At 42.5% G+C, this 17743-nt stretch overlaps 3 protein-coding genes across 5 annotated transcripts in view; 2 read left to right on the top strand and 1 right to left on the bottom strand.

The window, feature by feature from the left end:
- The window catches only part of ELF5 (E74 like ETS transcription factor 5), a 42343-nt gene extending 38770 nt beyond the window's left edge, over positions 1 to 3573 (top strand). For all 3 annotated transcript variants that reach the window (XM_044260940.1, XM_044260937.1, XM_044260938.1), the window contains exons 5-7: positions 61 to 129; positions 1501 to 1696; positions 2125 to 3573. In XM_044260940.1, coding sequence (XP_044116875.1) covers positions 61 to 129; positions 1501 to 1696; positions 2125 to 2221 — 362 coding nt within the window. In that variant the 3' untranslated portion in view covers positions 2222 to 3573. The remainder of the gene's footprint in view (positions 1 to 60; positions 130 to 1500; positions 1697 to 2124) is intronic.
- A 5726-nt stretch (positions 3574 to 9299) lies between these two features.
- The window catches only part of CAT (catalase), a 41233-nt gene continuing 32789 nt past the window's right edge, over positions 9300 to 17743 (bottom strand). Inside the window, exons 11-13 of the mRNA XM_044259058.1 lie at positions 12092 to 12199; positions 10341 to 10424; positions 9300 to 10015 (exon numbers count right to left, since the gene is read on the bottom strand). Coding sequence (XP_044114993.1) covers positions 9950 to 10015; positions 10341 to 10424; positions 12092 to 12199 — 258 coding nt within the window. The 3' untranslated portion in view covers positions 9300 to 9949. The remainder of the gene's footprint in view (positions 10016 to 10340; positions 10425 to 12091; positions 12200 to 17743) is intronic.
- On the top strand, positions 14965 to 16145 carry LOC122912834 (transcription initiation factor TFIID subunit 9-like). Its single transcript, XM_044259059.1, has one exon. It carries the CDS (start codon positions 15127 to 15129, stop codon positions 15922 to 15924), a length of 798 nt encoding a protein of 265 aa, XP_044114994.1. The 5' UTR covers positions 14965 to 15126; the 3' UTR covers positions 15925 to 16145.

Genomic DNA, 17743 nt, shown 5'->3' with positions numbered 1-17743 from the left:
TCATTCTGGTGTGATTGGAGGTCTGAACTCGTTCTACTGCTGTAACTCGTTCTATTGCAGATGCTGATTCTAACTGCTTGAAAACAAGTGGCATCAAAAGTCAAGACTGTCACAGTCATAGTCGAACAAGTAAGTGTAGCGATGCCCTTCCTCATTTCTAATTTCCTAAAACCGTTCAGGAGACAAAGCACTCTAATAAGTTTGGACACTGAACATTTGAAGGGGACCAGGGGCTCCCCAAAGAAAATAGCAGATAAACTGTTATCAGAATTACATTTCTTTTCACTTGGACATGGTGTTGTGAGAATTAAAATTGCAAAGCGAAGAAATTGTCTAACCGTGGTGAATTTCTGAATAAGGGTTTATTTCTCCCGGTTTGCTAAGGGTCCTTCTCTCTCTCTCTCTCTCTCTTTATTTATTTATTTGACAGACAGAGATCACGAGTAGGCAAAGAGGCAGGCAGAGAGAGGGGGAAGCAGGCTCCCTGTTGAGCAGAGAGCCCCATGCAGGGCCGATCCCATGACCCTGAAATAATAACCTGAGCCGAAGCAGAGGCTTAACCCATTGAGCCGCCCAGGCGCCCCAAGGGTCCTTCTCTCTTAAGTCCTCAGGGACGATAGTAAACGCCATGTGTTGGCAATTCTCATAGCCTTTCCTGGCCCTAAGACAGACCTACCCAGGGCCGAATCAAGTCTGCCCCACTCGGTGCCAGTCACTTTATTGTTAAACCATAATCCTCCAACTTCTCCCATGAGGTAGGTAACACTCTGGTCCCATTTTACAGATAACTGGAGAGATTACGATTACAGAGCTACAAAGAGGTGAATTCAGGCTCCAAACCCAGGTGGTTGGACATTAGAACCAGTCTTAATGACAACTCTAATGGACCAAGAGAAACACCAGCTTCTCATGAAAAAATTCATTGTAGGATCAGTCTGCCAGACTGGCGTGGCTATGGGATATTAGTACCATCATACTGTCTGTCAGAAAGATCATATGACTGTCATTTTATTAATTCCTAAGAATTATTCCATAATTCCACAGAGCAAGGACAGGCTGGGAGCCACGGTGTTTCTAGTCAGTATAAATTCAGTGTTCCTGTATGTGTATTTTATGATTGCTTTATTTTTTTTAAGATTTTATTTATTTGAGAGAGAAAGAGAGAGAGAGAGAGAGAGAGAGAGGCGGTAGAGGTAGAAAGAAAAGCAGACTCTCCATTGAACAAGGAGCCCAATGCAGGGCTCAATCCCAGGACCCTGGGATCATGGCCTGAGCTGAAGGCTGACGCTTAACTGACTGAGCCAGCCAGGTGTCCCTTACAATTGCTTTAATAGAAGAGAAACATTTCACAGCCCAATGCAGGTCCAAGTAGAGCACCTGGTCATAATATGGAAAATATCCCCATTTAAAAAGCAGCAATTCTCGGAATTAAGGAGAAGTGGTACAACTCTTAGAATTTTTTTTTAACTGTTAAGTAACTTTTTTTTTCTTTCTCAAAAGGCCTCCAAAGTTCTCATCTATGGGAATTTGTGCGAGACCTGCTTCTCTCTCCTGAAGAAAACTGTGGTATTCTGGAATGGGAAGATAGGGAACAAGGTATTTTTCGGGTAGTAAAGTCAGAAGCCCTGGCAAAGATGTGGGGACAAAGGAAGAAAAATGACAGAATGACGTATGAAAAGTTGAGCCGAGCTCTAAGGTGAGTTAATAGCGTGAAACACCATGAGCCTTCGGGCAGAGTTATACAAAACTAAACTGTTTTTGCAGCTTTTTCCTTGATAATCGAAAGGTCATGAGACAACACTCTGGTTCTTAGTTACAGGTGGGATTATAGTTTGTAAACGGACACGCCGTCCTTCTCATTCTTGGCAGTGGCCCTGGGGATCACTCTGAATGCCGGCCGTCCCACACATACACACACAAAATGCGTTTTGATCTGAGTGTGGTGAGGCTTAGCCTTCAAGGTGTCTGGGAAAGGTTTAAGTGTAAGCTGATAACAGGGTGTGGAAATACCAGGGTTACCAAAAACCAGCCTGGTCACCCGAGAGGAATGAGGAGAGTGTTTCTGTTCTGTTGTCTTCCCGGGGTGCGGGTCTCCCCACATTTCTCTTCTGCTGACTTTCTCAGGTACTACTACAAAACGGGAATTTTGGAACGGGTCGACCGAAGGCTAGTGTACAAGTTTGGAAAAAATGCACACGGGTGGCAGGAAGACAAGCTATGATCCGCTCCATTCATCGAGCTCCTTCTACGGATTTCTTGTCTTCTCAAACAATCGCATCGCAATAGACATTTGAAAGTCTCGGTTGTTGTTGTTTGTTGTTGTGTCGTTGTGTTAACCTGCAAATGTGCTAACATTTCTCCACCTCTCAGCTTCCATTCGGATTCAGAGTTGTTGTTGTCTGCTCCCACGGTGAAGCCACCCTTTAAGGAATTCTGTGTTTTCTTATCCAAGGGGAGGAAGGAACGTCTTTTGTGGTTCCCTGATCAAACATCCCTTCCCTAATCGAGAGTTGCAGAAACACGATAGCCCGTGCTGTCTGTGCTACTCTGAGAAAAAGGACCCACTTCTGCCATTTGAGACTCAACCAGGGGCTCCCCTTCCAAAGGCTCAAAAGTTTTCTCATATTTAACTGTGGCAGCTCGCAAAGGAAAAACAGGAAAAGTGACTCTTTGGTAGTTAGTTTGGTAGGAGAGGGTGAAATGTGGGTAAGACAGACCTACTGTAGATTTTAAATCATTAAAGCCAAATGCCATAGAAAAGTTTCTTAATAAAAGAAAAGGGGACATGCTTTGTTGATTTTGTTTTTGTTTTTGTTTTTTTGGACCCCATTCTGGAGGGCATGATTGGATATAGCATAGGGAAATAATAAGCTTCTGAACCACGGTATCTTTGGGGGCATTCAGCCAACTCCCACGGCCATCTTTCTAGGGCCACACACTTAAAATTAGGCACATTATTAATTCCTACTGAGTTTATTTCCCCTCTTCTCCTGGTGGTGGTGGGAAGGGAGGGTAGCTGAGTTAGTCCACAGATCCTCGCACCAATTTCCAAATCACTACTGTTTCTGATCCGAGCTGTCAACACCACAAAACTGTAGCTTGTTCATTCTGTCTGCAGCCCAGACGTTCAACCTTTACAGAACGGGCCAGGTCCTGATAACTCTGTAATGGCTGATTACGTGAGAAGTCTCCTTTGTTTTGTCTTCCTGGCATGTACTCAAGCTCTAAAACTATTTCCGTGACAAAAGAAGGAACGGTGAATTGCTATCAGTCAATATTCACGGGTTAAAGTGTGCACTGACATCTCCTCATCGCTCACTGGTAGGGAAGCCACTGGTGAGCTGCGATGAGGCTGTCTGCCCTGAGGACTGCTACCCCAGTAGGGTTGGGGGGCTCTGTGCAACCAGGCACTGAACCATGAGACAGGCTGAGGACCTCCGTGCTTAGAGCTTCACTTCGTAGCGATTTGTTTTTAAAAAAATGTGAATTACTGTAAAATAATCTATTTTTGGACTCATGTGTTTTCCAGGTGGATATAGTTTGTAAACAATGTGAATAAAATATTTAACATGTTTAAGTGTTCCCGTGTTGTTAAATTCGGCAAGGCAGGCTCAGGAAAGCGATAGCGACCTATCAAACCTTTGAGGACACTTCTGTTGCTTAGCATTTTGGAGATGGAGATTTTTAAAAAGCCCCAAAAGATGCAAGAAATATATGCAATGATCCTACCCACCACCTCTACATCCTAAGATAGAGGGTCCCCTTGCAAAATGGAATATATGGGCCAGTAGGACCTTAGAGATATATTTTTGTTTGGTACACACATACAAAATTGCACACACATGCACGTTTTTGTTGTTGTTGTTGTTGTTGTTTTGCTAATTGTTTTGAGGTTTGGTTTTGTTTCTTACTATGAATAGTTACCTTATCTAAAAATCAGGGGATTTACAGAAAAATCCAGATTTCCAGCTTCTTTTAAAAAATCAAATCTGTCAACACTAGTTCCTCAATACATTGTGGCAATAATTTCCTGGAGCTAAGTAGAAACAGCCCTTGAGGCACAGCATTTGGTCACCAGTCATAACCTCTTTCCAGACATTCAGCTTTGTTCTTGCATCATTATGGTTGCTTTTGGTTTTGGTTTTCATACATCCAGAATGCTTGTACATTTTGAATTTGGGACCCCCGTCCTGCCCATCTAAAGAGGTTAAGTACCATGTCAATGGAAAGCAAAACCCACAGTCCCACTAAAAGAGATTGTCCAGAAAATTGGAAATATTCTAACGGGAAGTAACAAGGAACTTCTGGGCAGAGCTTGGAAGGAGCAGAACCAAGAAGCTGAGGCAAGGGGACGGAGGGAAATGAAGTGGGGGCAGAGCAGCTGGGGTGGGGGAGTAACAGGGGCCTCAAGCAATTCACAGAACAAAAGCATTTCTCCCTCAGCCGCTCAAGAAGTGTTCCATTTACAAAACCATGAATCAGCATCCTCTTTCTAATTAGGTTCCTAGTACTGCCCATGACAAATTAATGGACCGCTTAAAATTTGGAGGCTTAAAACAAGAGGAATTCATTCTCTCCTAGTTCTGGAGGCTGGAAGTCTGAAATCAAGGTGTTGGCATGTTGCCATGCCCCTCCCTAGGCTCTAGGAAAGAATCCTTCCTTCTCTCCTTCAGCTTCTGGTGGCTCCAGGCCTCCTTTGCTTATGGCTACAAGATCCCAATCTCTGCCTCCATCTGCATGTGACCTGCCCCTCCTTCCCCCCTTTGGTCTCTTAGAAGAATACTCATCACCGGATTTAGAAACCATCTGAATAATCCAGGAGGATCCTTTCCTGAGACCCTCCACTTAATGACACCTGTAAACTCTTCTCCAAATAAGGTCACCTTCACAGGTTCCAGAGGCTGGGACATGCCCGATGTAGGGCTCGATCCTAGGACCCCGAGATCATGACCTGAGCCAAAGGCAGAGGCCTAACCCACTGAGCCACCCAGGTGCCCCGAAATTAACGTATTTTTAAACCAAAATTCTGACATTGATTTTGAAAAGAACGAGATCCTTCCCAGAGCTTAAAAGCCCAGACCTAGTCCTCTTCTCAGAAGAGCAAGCAATCAGTTTTAAAATACCAGGAGTTGAGGGGCACCTGGGGGGCACGGTTAATTGAGAGTCTGACTCACGGTTTCAGCTCAGGTCATGATCTCAGGGTTGTGAGATTGAGCCCTGCATTGGCTCCACGCTCAGCACGGAGTCTGCTTGAGTTTCTCTGTTCCTCTTCTTCTGCCTCTCCCACTCATGCACGGACTCTCTCTCAAATAAATAAATCTTAAAAATAAGTAATATAACATAATGTAACGTAACATAACGTAACATAACATAATGCCAGGAGCTGATCTTTAGACAGCGGTGTGCCAGAGGTTAAGTGAAAATGCCTTTAAATGGTGAGAATATGAGAGATGAAAACATGTGTCCCCACAAAAGCACGCATGTGAACGTTTTCAGCTGCATTATTCATATCATAGTGGCCAACAAGTGGAGACACCCACAAGTCTATCGACTGATGAACGGGCAAATAAGACACAGCATATCTATACAATGCAACATTATTTGGCAATAAAAGGAAATGAAGTACTAACACATGCTACAACATGTAAGAACCTTGGAAACATTACACTAAGTGAAAGAAGCTAGTTGAAAAGACCATACACTGTAGGACTCCATGTAAGTGAAATGTGCAGAGAAGGCCAATCTCACATAGCAGCTGGATGGGTGATAGCCAAGGGCTGGGGCAGGATTCAGGTGGGGGAACAGTGAGTGATTGCTAATTGTATAGGGTTTCTAGGGGGGGGGGGTGCCAAAAATGTCCTAAAATCAATTGTGATGACTACACAACTCTCTGTATACACTAAAAACCACTGAATTATATACTTTGTTTGGATTTTATGGTATGTAAATTATATCTCAAAAAAGTTCTTATGCAAAAAAAAAAAAAGAGAGAGAGAGAGAGACAGAGACAGAGAGTTTCCAGTGACCTACTGTATCAAACACTAAGAGACCACATGAGTGAAGAATGAGAATGAACCATTGGATTTTTTTTGTTGTGCTAAAATATATATATATACAAAATTTAATATCTTAACCTTTTTAAAAATATGTATTTATTTGAGAATGAGAACAGAGGGGGAAAACAGAGACAGAGGGAGAGTCTCAAGCAGACTTCATGCTAAGTGTAGAGCCAGACATGGGGTTCAATCTCATGACCCTGAGACCATGACCTGAGCTGAAACCAAGAGTCACTTTCTTAACCAACTATGCCACCCAAGCACCCCTATTTTAACCATTGTTGAGTATACAGTTCAGTGGCATTAAATACATTCACATTGTTGTGCAATCATTACCACACTATCCATCCCCAGAACTTTTTCCTGTTGCCAAACCAAAACACTGTAACTATTAAACACTAAGTGTTTCCTCCTCCCCGCCATAGAAACCTCATGTTAGCTCATCTGCATCTGGCTTATTTCCCTTGTGTCATGTCTTCAAGGGTCATCCATATTCTATCCTGTGTTAGAACTTCCTTCCTTTTTAAGCCTGAATAATATTTTATTGTCTGGATATACCAAATTTTGTTTATTCATTCATCCATCAATGGACACTTATGTTTTTTTCCACCTTTTGGACATTGTGAGTAATGTAGCTATGAACACTGGGTGCAATATCTCTTCAAGTCACTGCTTTCACTCCTTTTGTGTATATACCCAGAAATGGCACTACTGCATGAGAGTATTGGATTTTAGTGGCATGGAAGCCACTGGTGACCTTGGCAAGGGCAGCATGATTGTAGTAGTTTCAAGGGAGGACAGAAGACAGGAAGGATAGCAAGTAAGTAAAGGAAATTCTTTTCAAGTATTTTTCAACAAAGGGGGCAATGACAGGAGAGCCCTATGAGGACAAGAGAGGATGTGATGACATTTGGAAGAGCAGGTTTGCAAGCTAATAGGGATGAGGTAGGAGAAGGCAAGGGGATCCAAGAGCAGGAGGGAAGGCATGGGGTCAGTGCACACATGAGGTCTGGCCTTCAGCAGGAACAGAGTTCATTTCTGTCAATAGGAAGGAAAGGAGAGCATGGTGATGTCGATGCTGGCAAGTTGGAAGACTCTGGTGGAGGAAAAGATAAGGAAGCTATTCTATCCTTGGCAAAATAAGGAGCTGAAGGGAGAGGGGGAGCCAAGCAGGAGGGTTTACCAAAGAGAGAAAAACAGACTTCCAGGCAGCACTGGGGGCCCACTTGAGGTTTGTGGTCAAATTTTTAAAAGCCCAGTCAAAAGGGCTGTGGTTTGCTTCAGTCATGGTCATTTCCAGTGCAGAAATTGAGTCATTGAGAGGCATCCTTGACCAAGGCTGGGTTCTGGAGTAGTTATTATTTAGAACTAGAGCAAATGTAAACAAAGTAAGAAGGGAAATAAGGACACAAAGAGGGTGATGACCATTGAGAATTGATTAGAAATCCCAGTAGGATGGAAGAACTAATGGGAGGGGAAGTCTATGGTAGATTAATGTTCAGATAGAGTCACACACACACACACACACACACACACACACACAGAGTCACCTCCATGGATGGAGTACAATTTCTCACACTTGGATTTTGGGTTTAGCCACATGACCTGCTTTGGCCCGTTAAGTATTAGTGGCCATAACACAAACAAAGAAAACACTTGTGCAACTGGGATTTCACTCATGCAATCTCAATTTCCCAAGAAAGAAAAAAGAGTAGGTTTCCCTTTCTTGCATTCTTGCACTTCTGCCATCACTAGGAACTAGCCATCACTATGCGTCCCAGAAGGATGAGAGACGTGTGACACAGAGCCACATCAACAAGCTGCCGCAGCTGAGCCCAGTCTAGATCAGCCAACCCCTAGCTGACTTGGAGACATGAGTGATATATGATTATTGTTTCAAGTCACTGAGTAGTGAAGTGCTTTGTTACAAGGCAGAAGCTGACGAAGATGAGGCCCTGGAGTACTGAACTGGAAAGAAGGGGTGTTCAAAGTCAATATTTTGAATAATGACCATACAATCCTACGGAGATAGAACAATTAATGGTCCCACTTAGCGATGAGGGAACTAATACTGAGAGGTGAGGCAACTTGCTCAAATACCACAGGTAGAAAACAGCATAGAACGGATCTGAATCTTGGTCTCTTGTGGTTCTAAAGCCTTTGTAACATACTACCTCTTACTAATTTTATTCTCCTTATGAATTTGGTTCAGAAACTCTCAGGATGTATTTTAATGTCACCTAAAAGGAATATAATTGGGTACTGCTGCCCAGGAAGTAAAACCTGAGAAAGTTAACCTCATCAATATTTATCTTTGAAAATTACAAAAAGAGGTCTCCAGAGGACAAAAGTGGAGACACTTGTTACATACCAGAAACATGTTAGATATATGTGATTTTTAACTACTAACTTATTTCTAAAGGACAGACTAGATCAAAGCAGAAAATATCTCAAAAACCCCATCTTTGTGTTTATAACCAATTTTCAAATAAACTCCTTCCCCCATGTCAAATTACATTAATTTTTATGAGTTTATCTTATATATTTAATCATATAAAAAGCCAGAACTACAGTAAAGTCACTAAATTGAAAGTATTCACCAGTAGGCACAAAGGAACAATTTTCCTCTCTATGTTGGCAAACAGAACAGTTTCCAATCACACTCAAATATAGGAAGGATTTAGGCAGGAGAATTTGGCAGGGGGGTAAAAAAAAGTTTGAGATGAAGGACTGCAAATTTGTATCTACTAAGGGTCCAACAGTTTCCTGTAGCCCAAGATCTCGGAATTTCTGAGAGTGAGTAAAAACTGGTTTTGAAGAGCTGAGGTGACGGGAATAAGGATTTTCAAAGAAAAAAGGTTTCATTCAGTACTCAAGAGCTCAAGTCTAGAGTATTCCATTTAAGCATGATAGGCAAAGATGATAGGCAAGAAAAAAAGAAAGAAAAGAACCGGAGGTTCTTATTTTAAAAATTCATAGACAGATAAGGAAGTGAACTAATGGACAAGAGATCTAAGTAACTTTCAGAGTTGGAAAATTTGCTATTTTCCCAGTAGGATGAAAAGTTCTGGTCCAGAGTGTCTTAGAAAACTGTGTGTAAAGGCTACTGGTTTAAACAAATAATATAGTATCCCTGTAATATTGGTATTCTCAGTTTTAAGGGTAAGCATCTGAAAATACATGATATTCAAACTAAGAGTCCAAGTTATATATGGAGCCCAAAGAAATCAAATGCCATTCTTCTTATGTGCAGATTATTTTATTGTAAAAATGTAGCAATTACAAATCAGTCTGTTGCAAAATCAATGCTGTATGAGCATAGATGTAATTCCAAGTTCAGAAAAATCTGATCAGTTCCAGGCAGGAGTAAGCATTAAGCTATGATGTCAGTGAAATTATTTTCAAAAGACATCAATGCATTAAATGTGTTTTTCCTATACAGAACTGAGAATAATGAAAATTACTGAGTAGGTGATCTTTTCTTCTTATACAATTACAGCCATATTTTTATACAATAAGGCCATGAGATGATATGTAAACATATTAATTTCACCAAGATTTTTTCCTCATCAAATAAAATCATATTTCTGCTAGAAACTGTCATTCTAGTCATTTTAAGTGAATAATCCAATCAACTATCAAAGGCAAGTACGTTTTCTTTTTTACCATTATTAAGCCCTACCCTTATTCCCCTCCATCCCAGGGAAATAGCACTAAATGCCACTGCTACATTATTTGCGATAGAAACCTGGATTATTATTTGAAAGACATGGCTTGAGATTGTGCAGTTAGCTCAGGATAATCTTCTATCTGGCAAAGAGTGGGTAGGTGTGTGAACACCATGGTTTGCTTCTCAGATGGAGAGCAACTTGGGGCAGGCCCGGGGCCCCAACTCACAGGTTGGCTTTCTCCCTTGCCGCCAGGTGGGACTCATGCTGCATAAAGGTGTGAATCGCATTCTGTTTTAAAAGAACAAGACCAGCAGGTTAATTAACTCACTCAGCAGCAGCAGCAGCCTGGTGCTCTTCTTGGTAATTTGTGCTCACATGAAGATAATAACCATTGGGAACTGCATTTATCTACATGACCTTATGTGGTCCAGAGCTAAAGCAAAGAGGGTGTGCTGTGCAGGTGAGTTCTTTACCTGGCAAGGGAGTGTCTGAACAGCTTGGAAAATCTAACAGTTGTCCCTGGGAAGAATCATCACTAAGGAAACCAAACTTTCCAACCCAGTCTGATCCAGGACACCCTTCCTTTATCCCCGCCAGGCTGCTCTGGGCTCACCTTGGGTTTCTGAGCATTGTATTCGTCCAAAAGAGCCTGGATGCGGGCCCCGTAGTCAGGATGGACATCACTGAAGTTCTTGACCTAAAACCAAACGACAAAAAAGTAAACTGCCCCTACTCCCCTCTTAGGCTGGCCTCTGGCACACGTGGCACAGTGTTTACTCTGTAGGGGAGGAAGGAAGGCACAGCAACGCAGCGTATAACACCACAGAGTAAGACTGAGAGGATTCGGGGGAAACCCTGGCACAGACCGGCAGAGCAACCTTGGAGAAGTCATTCCTCTGAGCGTCAGTGTCCACTCCCCACAAAACGAGTGACATAATGAAACCTACCTCAGAGAACGAGGTGAGTGGCACATGCTGCACATAAGGAGCCGGCCTCAGGGTGACTCAACAAGTCACAGTGATTTGTAGAACGAGATGGGCCCAGACACCGCCTGACTTTAAAGTGAGGTGTACAAAGACGGTGGCCCGTGCTGGGCAATTCCACATACTTCAAGCAGGAGTTCCCAACCACGGGCTGATCCTGAGCGGACAGCAGGAGGGGGGCACTGTGAACCCCCAGGAAGCCTTACAGTTTCAGCACAGGCAAAAGAAGAAGACCAAGGGTTCAAGGCCAGTTCTGCTACTTACACACTGTTCCACTCGTTCTCAACAGTGAGATAAAACCCGCCCCCGCCTACCTCACAGAGCAAGCGTCCAGCTTTCGGCTGCAGAGGGAAACATGTAAATAGTATCTCCGCAGTTTAAAAGGTTATTTTTAGACAGGCACTTGTGAGAGACACTTAAAGACACAGAACTTTGCCTACAGAGAAAGTGCCCAGCCTGCTGGTACTTGTCTCCAGGCCTTTGAACACATCCCAGAGAGCTGCCGGTCCAGCTGTCCCTTTGAACAGAGAAGCAGCGACCAAGACAGAAGGCGACTGCAGGGTTGTCTCAACTTCAAAGAAGCTTACTTCTGTGGCAGGCCCCAAAAACTGCAAGCGGGAAGGCTCCACGCAGCACAGTGAGCTGCTGTCAGAAATACCCTGGCCCCTCAGCTCAGAAGTTCAGCCTGATGTGGCAGTGGCTCAGTGCTTCCCAGAGAGAGTGCAAGTTTCTAGCTGCTTCTGAAGGAGGGTCAGGGGTCATGATACTGAGTGGTTAGATAGGCTTCGCAACACACAAAAAAAGCAATCCGTATTTCTTATCATCTAAAGTTGAAGCAAAATTGGGGCAGGACCCACATTTTTATATTGGACCTGACTATGGCACAGAACTTGGTGGCAGTCGATGAAGAGTGTAGGACAGAATTCACCCTGAATTCAACTCAATTATTACATACTGGACAAAGAACTGAAGGATCAGAGGCTATGCCACATTCCCTGGAGGAAAAAACATGCAGAGCAAGGAATCGGAGGTGGACTGGAGATTAGTGCTATTTTTTTTTCTCAATTTATTTATTTTCAGAAAAACAGTATTCATTATTTTTTCACCACACCCAGTGCTCCATTCAAGCCGTGCCCTGCCCTCCATAATACCCACCACCTGGTACCCCAACCTCCCACCCCCCCGCAAATTAGAAGGGGAGGTGAACCATGAGAGACTATGGACTCTGAAAAACAATCTGAGGGGTTTGTAGTGCTATTTTTTTTTTAAGTCCAATTAGCTCAAGCAGAACAGAAGCGACATTCACTTAAGGGTTCTCTCACACAGCTGCGCTCTCTCCTCCGGCCAGCAGATGTCACCCGCCGGCTGAAGTATCACTCACCGCTTTCTTCTGGATGAAAAGCTGTGCATCCTTCAGGTGGCCCGCGATGTTCTTGCACAGGCGTTTCCTCTCCTCCTCATTCAGCACCTTCGTGTAGAACGTCCGCACCTGCGCAGGGAAAATGCGCAATGTGGTGTATATGTGTGTGTGTGTGTGTGTATGGATTATATATATAACCAGTGTGTGTGTGTGTGTGTGTGTGTATGGATTATATATATAAATAACCAGTGTGTGTGTGTGTGTGTGTGTATGGATTATATATATAAATAACCAGTCTGTTGTGAACAAAACTCACCCAATGTGCCGCCATTGAAAGGAAAAAATAACTTCTCATTGGTGTAATGAGAAATTGTTTAGAACTGAAGGGTAAGCTGTAATTCTAGCGAAAACTGCCATTTGTATGGAGTTCCTCACATTTCGTTTTGTGGAACAGGGAGAATTCAGTTGACAACAGCTCTCACAACTGCTTCTTGGAGTCATGTCCTTTGTAGTCAGTGTTTAGATGTCTCTTACAAGATAAACACACAGTAGAGCCTACAGTTAAGAAACCCACCACACCTTGCTACAGACACGTCCAGAGCCGGCAAGCCATCATCAAACGGAAACTTAGCATCATACGACCTTTGTTCAATTCATCCAGAACCATAGAGGAAGAAACCCTAATTCATTAATATATACCTTAGTTTCTCAGAAGCGATGCTTTCTGGGAGAAGACACATGTTAATAGTGAAACTGTTTATACGATTAAGCTTGCCTCTAACATGAGTATCAATGGAGCTTGCCTCTAACATGAATATCAATTGATTAAAGTGAAAAATAGCAACTTAGAAGTAAGGTAGATGAGTCCTAATAAGGGCTTTGCTCACTTCTGAAATCAACCATTTCTAAGTATCAGCTATGATTTCTATTCTAACATGTCATTCATTCATTCATTCAAACACTATTTATTTATAAAGTCTCTATAATGTACCAATCACCATCCTATGTCCTATTCTACTAATGTTTATAAAGTCCAAAAATACCCAATTATCCAAAGTATCAAATTCATACAATATCAAAATGTTCATAGCTTTTCTAAGTGTGTTATCAAATATCAAGTCATAAAAACATTTTAAAAATTTGAACAAATTGGGGCGCCTGGATGGCTCAGTGGGTTGGACCTCTGCCTTCGGCTCAGGTCATGATCTCAGGGTCCTGGGATCGAGCCCTGCATCGGGCTCTCTGCTTGGCGGGGAGCTAGCTTCCTGCCCGCTCCCGCCTGCCTCTCTGCCTACTTGTGGTCTCTGTCTGTCAAATAAATAAATAAAATCTTAAAAACAAAATTGAGCGGCTGCCTTCGGCTCAGGTCATGATCCCGGCGTCCTGAAATAGAGTCCCACATCGGGCTCCTTGCTCGGCAGGGAGCCTGCTTCTCCCTCTGCCTCTGCCTGCCATTCTGTCTGCCTGTGCTCACTCTCTCCCCCTCTCTCTTTCTGATAAATAAATAAAATCTTAAAAAAAAAATTTTTTTAACAAATTTTATATTTGAAACCAAAGTTTAAAAAATCGAACTTTGGGGCTCCCTGGGTGGCTGAGTGGGTTGGGCCTCTGCCTTCGGCTCAGGTCATGATCTCAGGGTCCTGGGATCAAGCCCTGCATTGGGCTCTCAGCTCGGTGGGGAGTCTGCTTCCCCCTCTCTCTCTGCCTGCTGCTCTGCCTACTTGTGATCTCTGTCTGTCAAATAAATAAAATCTTAAAAAATAAAAAAAAATAAATAAAAACATCAAACTTCGGACATGACCAAAATCCAATCACAGTACTGCATTATGGGGATTTTCTCAGATCTATCCCCCAATTCACTAATTCTCTCTTCAGCTATATCTAATACACTGTTTAACCATCCACTGAGATACTTTAGTCCATTAAATCTTTATTCAAAAGATTGTACTTTTCGTTTCTAAAAACATCTATTTGGTTCTTTCTTAAATCTATTCATTTTTGTTTTCCCGTATCTTTTTATCTTGAAGATCATATCCCATTCTCTATCTCCTTGAATACAGTATACATGCTTATTTTAAAGCCCTTTTATATTATTTTATCATGTACATGATTCTTCCACCTATGGCACATGCAATTTCTCAGGGCACTGGATTTCCCCAATTGTATTATAATTCTTCCCTGGGACTCATCTCCAACAGGAATTATCTTCTGCAGAACCATCACCTGTGTCCAAATTGTTAAGGGGTCTTGTGATTTTTTTCACCATTTCTGCAAAGGGGCCTAAAGGGTTCGCTGACTCATTGCTTCTCAGGTCAGGACTTCTAGGTGGTTCTAAGTGAAACAAGAGTGCAGAGACCTCACCTAAGAGGAGGAGAGTAGAGGAACGGATGCCTAATTTCTCAGGAAGTCTAGAGCCCACAGGCTGGCAAGCTGCAGCCTCAGTCTGGTGGGTAGTTTTCCCCATGGAGTGCCGGTTCCTGACTCTCATCATTATGTCACAGGTCAAGAGGCCAGTTCTAGCTCTCTGCAACACATGGAGTCTGAAGCCTAAACTCCAAGCCCCTTGGAATCATAAAATTTTAATAAAGATGTAAATAAAGTCTGGTTACCCACCATGATATATATACCTTTGATGTTCATGAACTATTGTGATTCCTTTTTCATTTCTAGAACCCAGAGATTGAATTTTGTTTGTTAGCTCAACTACTTTTCTTTTTATTTTTTAATCTAGCATGTCCATGTATGACAAATAGAAGTGTGGCCTCCTATGTTCCATCAGTCTACCATCAAACTAAAAGGAAACTGGTCCTGCAGTTTCAGTGGTGTGCTGGAGCCCACCTGCTTATGAGAGTGGATTGTTATATTTTAAGAATTTTGTGAGTTGTTAAAACACAGTCGTTATTAAAAACTCAATTATAATGTTGCTTCCGAACATCCTGCTCACCGGTACACCAGGGGTTGGAAAAACCACGCTGGGCAAAGAACTTGCATCAAGATCAGGACTGAAATACATTAATGTGGGTGATTTAGCTCGAGAAGTCTGATCAACAGATATCATGGAATCTGGCAAGATGGCTTCTCCCAAGAGTATGCCGAAAGATGCACAGACGATGGCACAAATCCTGAAGAATATGGGGATTACAGAATATGAGCCAAGAGTTATAAATCAGATGTTGGAGTTTGCCTTCCGATATGTGACCACAATTCTAGATGATGCAAAAATTTATTCCAGCCATGCTAAGAAAGCTACTGTTGATGCAGATGATGTGCGATTGGCCATCCAGTGTCGTGCTGATCAGTCTTTTACCTCTCCTCCCCCAAGAGATTTTTTATTAGATATTGCAAGGCAAAGAAATCAAACTCCTTTGCCATTAATCAAGCCATATTCAGGCCCCAGGTTGCCACCTGATAGATACTGCTCAACTGCTCCAAACTATAGACTTAAGTCTTTACAAAAAAAGGCATCTACCTCTGCGGGAAGAATAACAGTTCCACGGTTAAGTGTTGGTTCAGTTACTAGCAGACCATGTACTCCCACTCTTGGCACACCAACCCCACAGACCATGTCTGTGTCAACTAAAGTAGGGACTCCAATGTCCCTCACAGGGCAAAGGTTTACAGTACAGATGCCCACTTCACAGTCCCTAACTGTAAAAGCATCAATTCCTGCAACATCCGCAGTTCAGAATGTTCTGATTAATCCATCATTAATTGGGTCCAAAAACATTCTTATTACCACTAACATGGTGTCATCACAAAATACTGCCAATGAATCATCAAATGCAATGAAAAGAAAACGAGAAGATGATGATGATGACGATGATGATGACGATGATGACTATGATAATTTGTAATCCGGCCTTGATGCTTGTAACATGTATACTTGTCTTGAATCCATTGTACTAGATTAAACATGCATGCTGGGTATTTTCAAGTTGTGTTGTAGAAAACTTAAATGCTATTTAATGAGTAAATATAGATACCCTTTCCAATTGAGATGTTGGGTTTTCTTTAATAGGATTAGTAATGGTTATTCATCAGCCTTTAAGTGTAAAAAATAAAACTGTTTTCATCAGTTTGGAAAAAAAAAACCAATTATATGTTTATATATAATTTACATACTTACAGTTAAATTACATTATAAACAAAAATAATAAACCTTCAAAATGTATGCTCTCCCAATTAATACACTATTACCTATGTTCCTGAGATTATTTGTGTCTACTGTATTACTATGGTAGAAATAGAACAAAATAGTGTGATACTGAACCTCATGTTCCAATGCCACAGATGTAGTGACGCCATGTTCCTAGCTTGGAATCAGCTCTAGGGAATATTTTCACCAAGAATATTGACAAACACTATAGGGTATCTGGGCGGCTCAGTTCGTTAAGCCGCTGCCTTTAGCTCAGGTTATGATCTCAAGGGTTCTGGGACAGCGGCTCTGCCAGGCTCCCTGCTCAGCAAGGAGTCTGCTTCTACCTCTCCCTCTGCCCCTCCCCCTGCTTGTGCTCTCTCTCTCTCTCTATCAGATAAATTAAATCTTAAAAAAAAAAAAGGAAAATTGACAAACACTATAAAAAAAGGAAAATTGATAAACACTATAAACCAGGGCTTTGCCCCCTGTACACAAATGTACAGGGGGCAAATGTACAGGGTACACACCACTCAATAAAACCCACATAAAATACTTGCTCTCCCAGAGATCCGGTTAATCTAGCTCCAAGAGAGTAATAAAGAAGCACATGTACACACACAGAGAGAAAGAGCACCCCTCTCTCAGCAGGTGGACAGCTCAGCCGGTGGCTGCAACAGAAGTAGTACGGTCTCCTCACCCATCTGAGCCTGGCTTCCGCAGTCATGCTGCTCGGGCAAAAGGCAGGCTTGGAAGTCAAACTGTGGAAGTCTCCAGGGAGCTCTGATCTGCACAGCCTTACACCTGGCTAGCAACCACCATCTGTACACACAGCTCAGCGGCTCAATGCAGAGGGGCATGGACTCCACACACAGGACAGCTGTTCAATTTCATTGACCCGATAAAGATTCTAAATGGTTTTATCAGCTCCAACACCTAACCATAGAACTTTGATCACAGGACCAAATTCTTTTCAAAGGAAACGTGATATTTTTACTAGTATACGGAAATTGAGAGAATGATTTTTCTTCTTTCGTAAGCTTTTTAATTTAAGTGTTACAGCCCTACAGTAAAGGGCACCAACCCTAAGTGCGGGTTCAATGATTTCAGTGAACATACTATGCAACCACCACCCAGATAAAGAAGGAACATCACTTACACCTCAGAAATCTCCCCACCAGACCCTTCTCCCGGTCATTATCCAACTGCATCCCCAAATGCAATTCTTTTGACTTCTCATATTTTCAATGTGTTCTGGCAAATGTGCTTCTCTAAGCTCTCGTTGAACATCTGCGTAACAGGAACAGTCTTGCACATGTCTTCCGGTGCTCACATGTCTACATTTCTATTGGGTTCCTACATAACAGTGTACTTTACCGGGGTCAAAAGACACACACGTGTTTAGCTTGAATGGATACTGAGACACAGCTTCCCAAAACAGCTAAACTAATTTACACTCACAGGAAAGAAAGCATTGTTTCTCGTTCTCTCAACACCTGGCTTGGCCAGTCCTAATTCTAGCCAGTCTGGTGCCTAGG

Source organism: Neovison vison, chromosome 7, assembly GCF_020171115.1.
Source record: "Neovison vison isolate M4711 chromosome 7, ASM_NN_V1, whole genome shotgun sequence".
NCBI classification, from domain to species: domain Eukaryota; kingdom Metazoa; phylum Chordata; class Mammalia; order Carnivora; family Mustelidae; genus Neogale; species Neogale vison.
The sequence above is the reverse complement of the archived record's forward strand: the minus strand, read 5'-3'. Positions and strand labels throughout refer to the sequence as shown.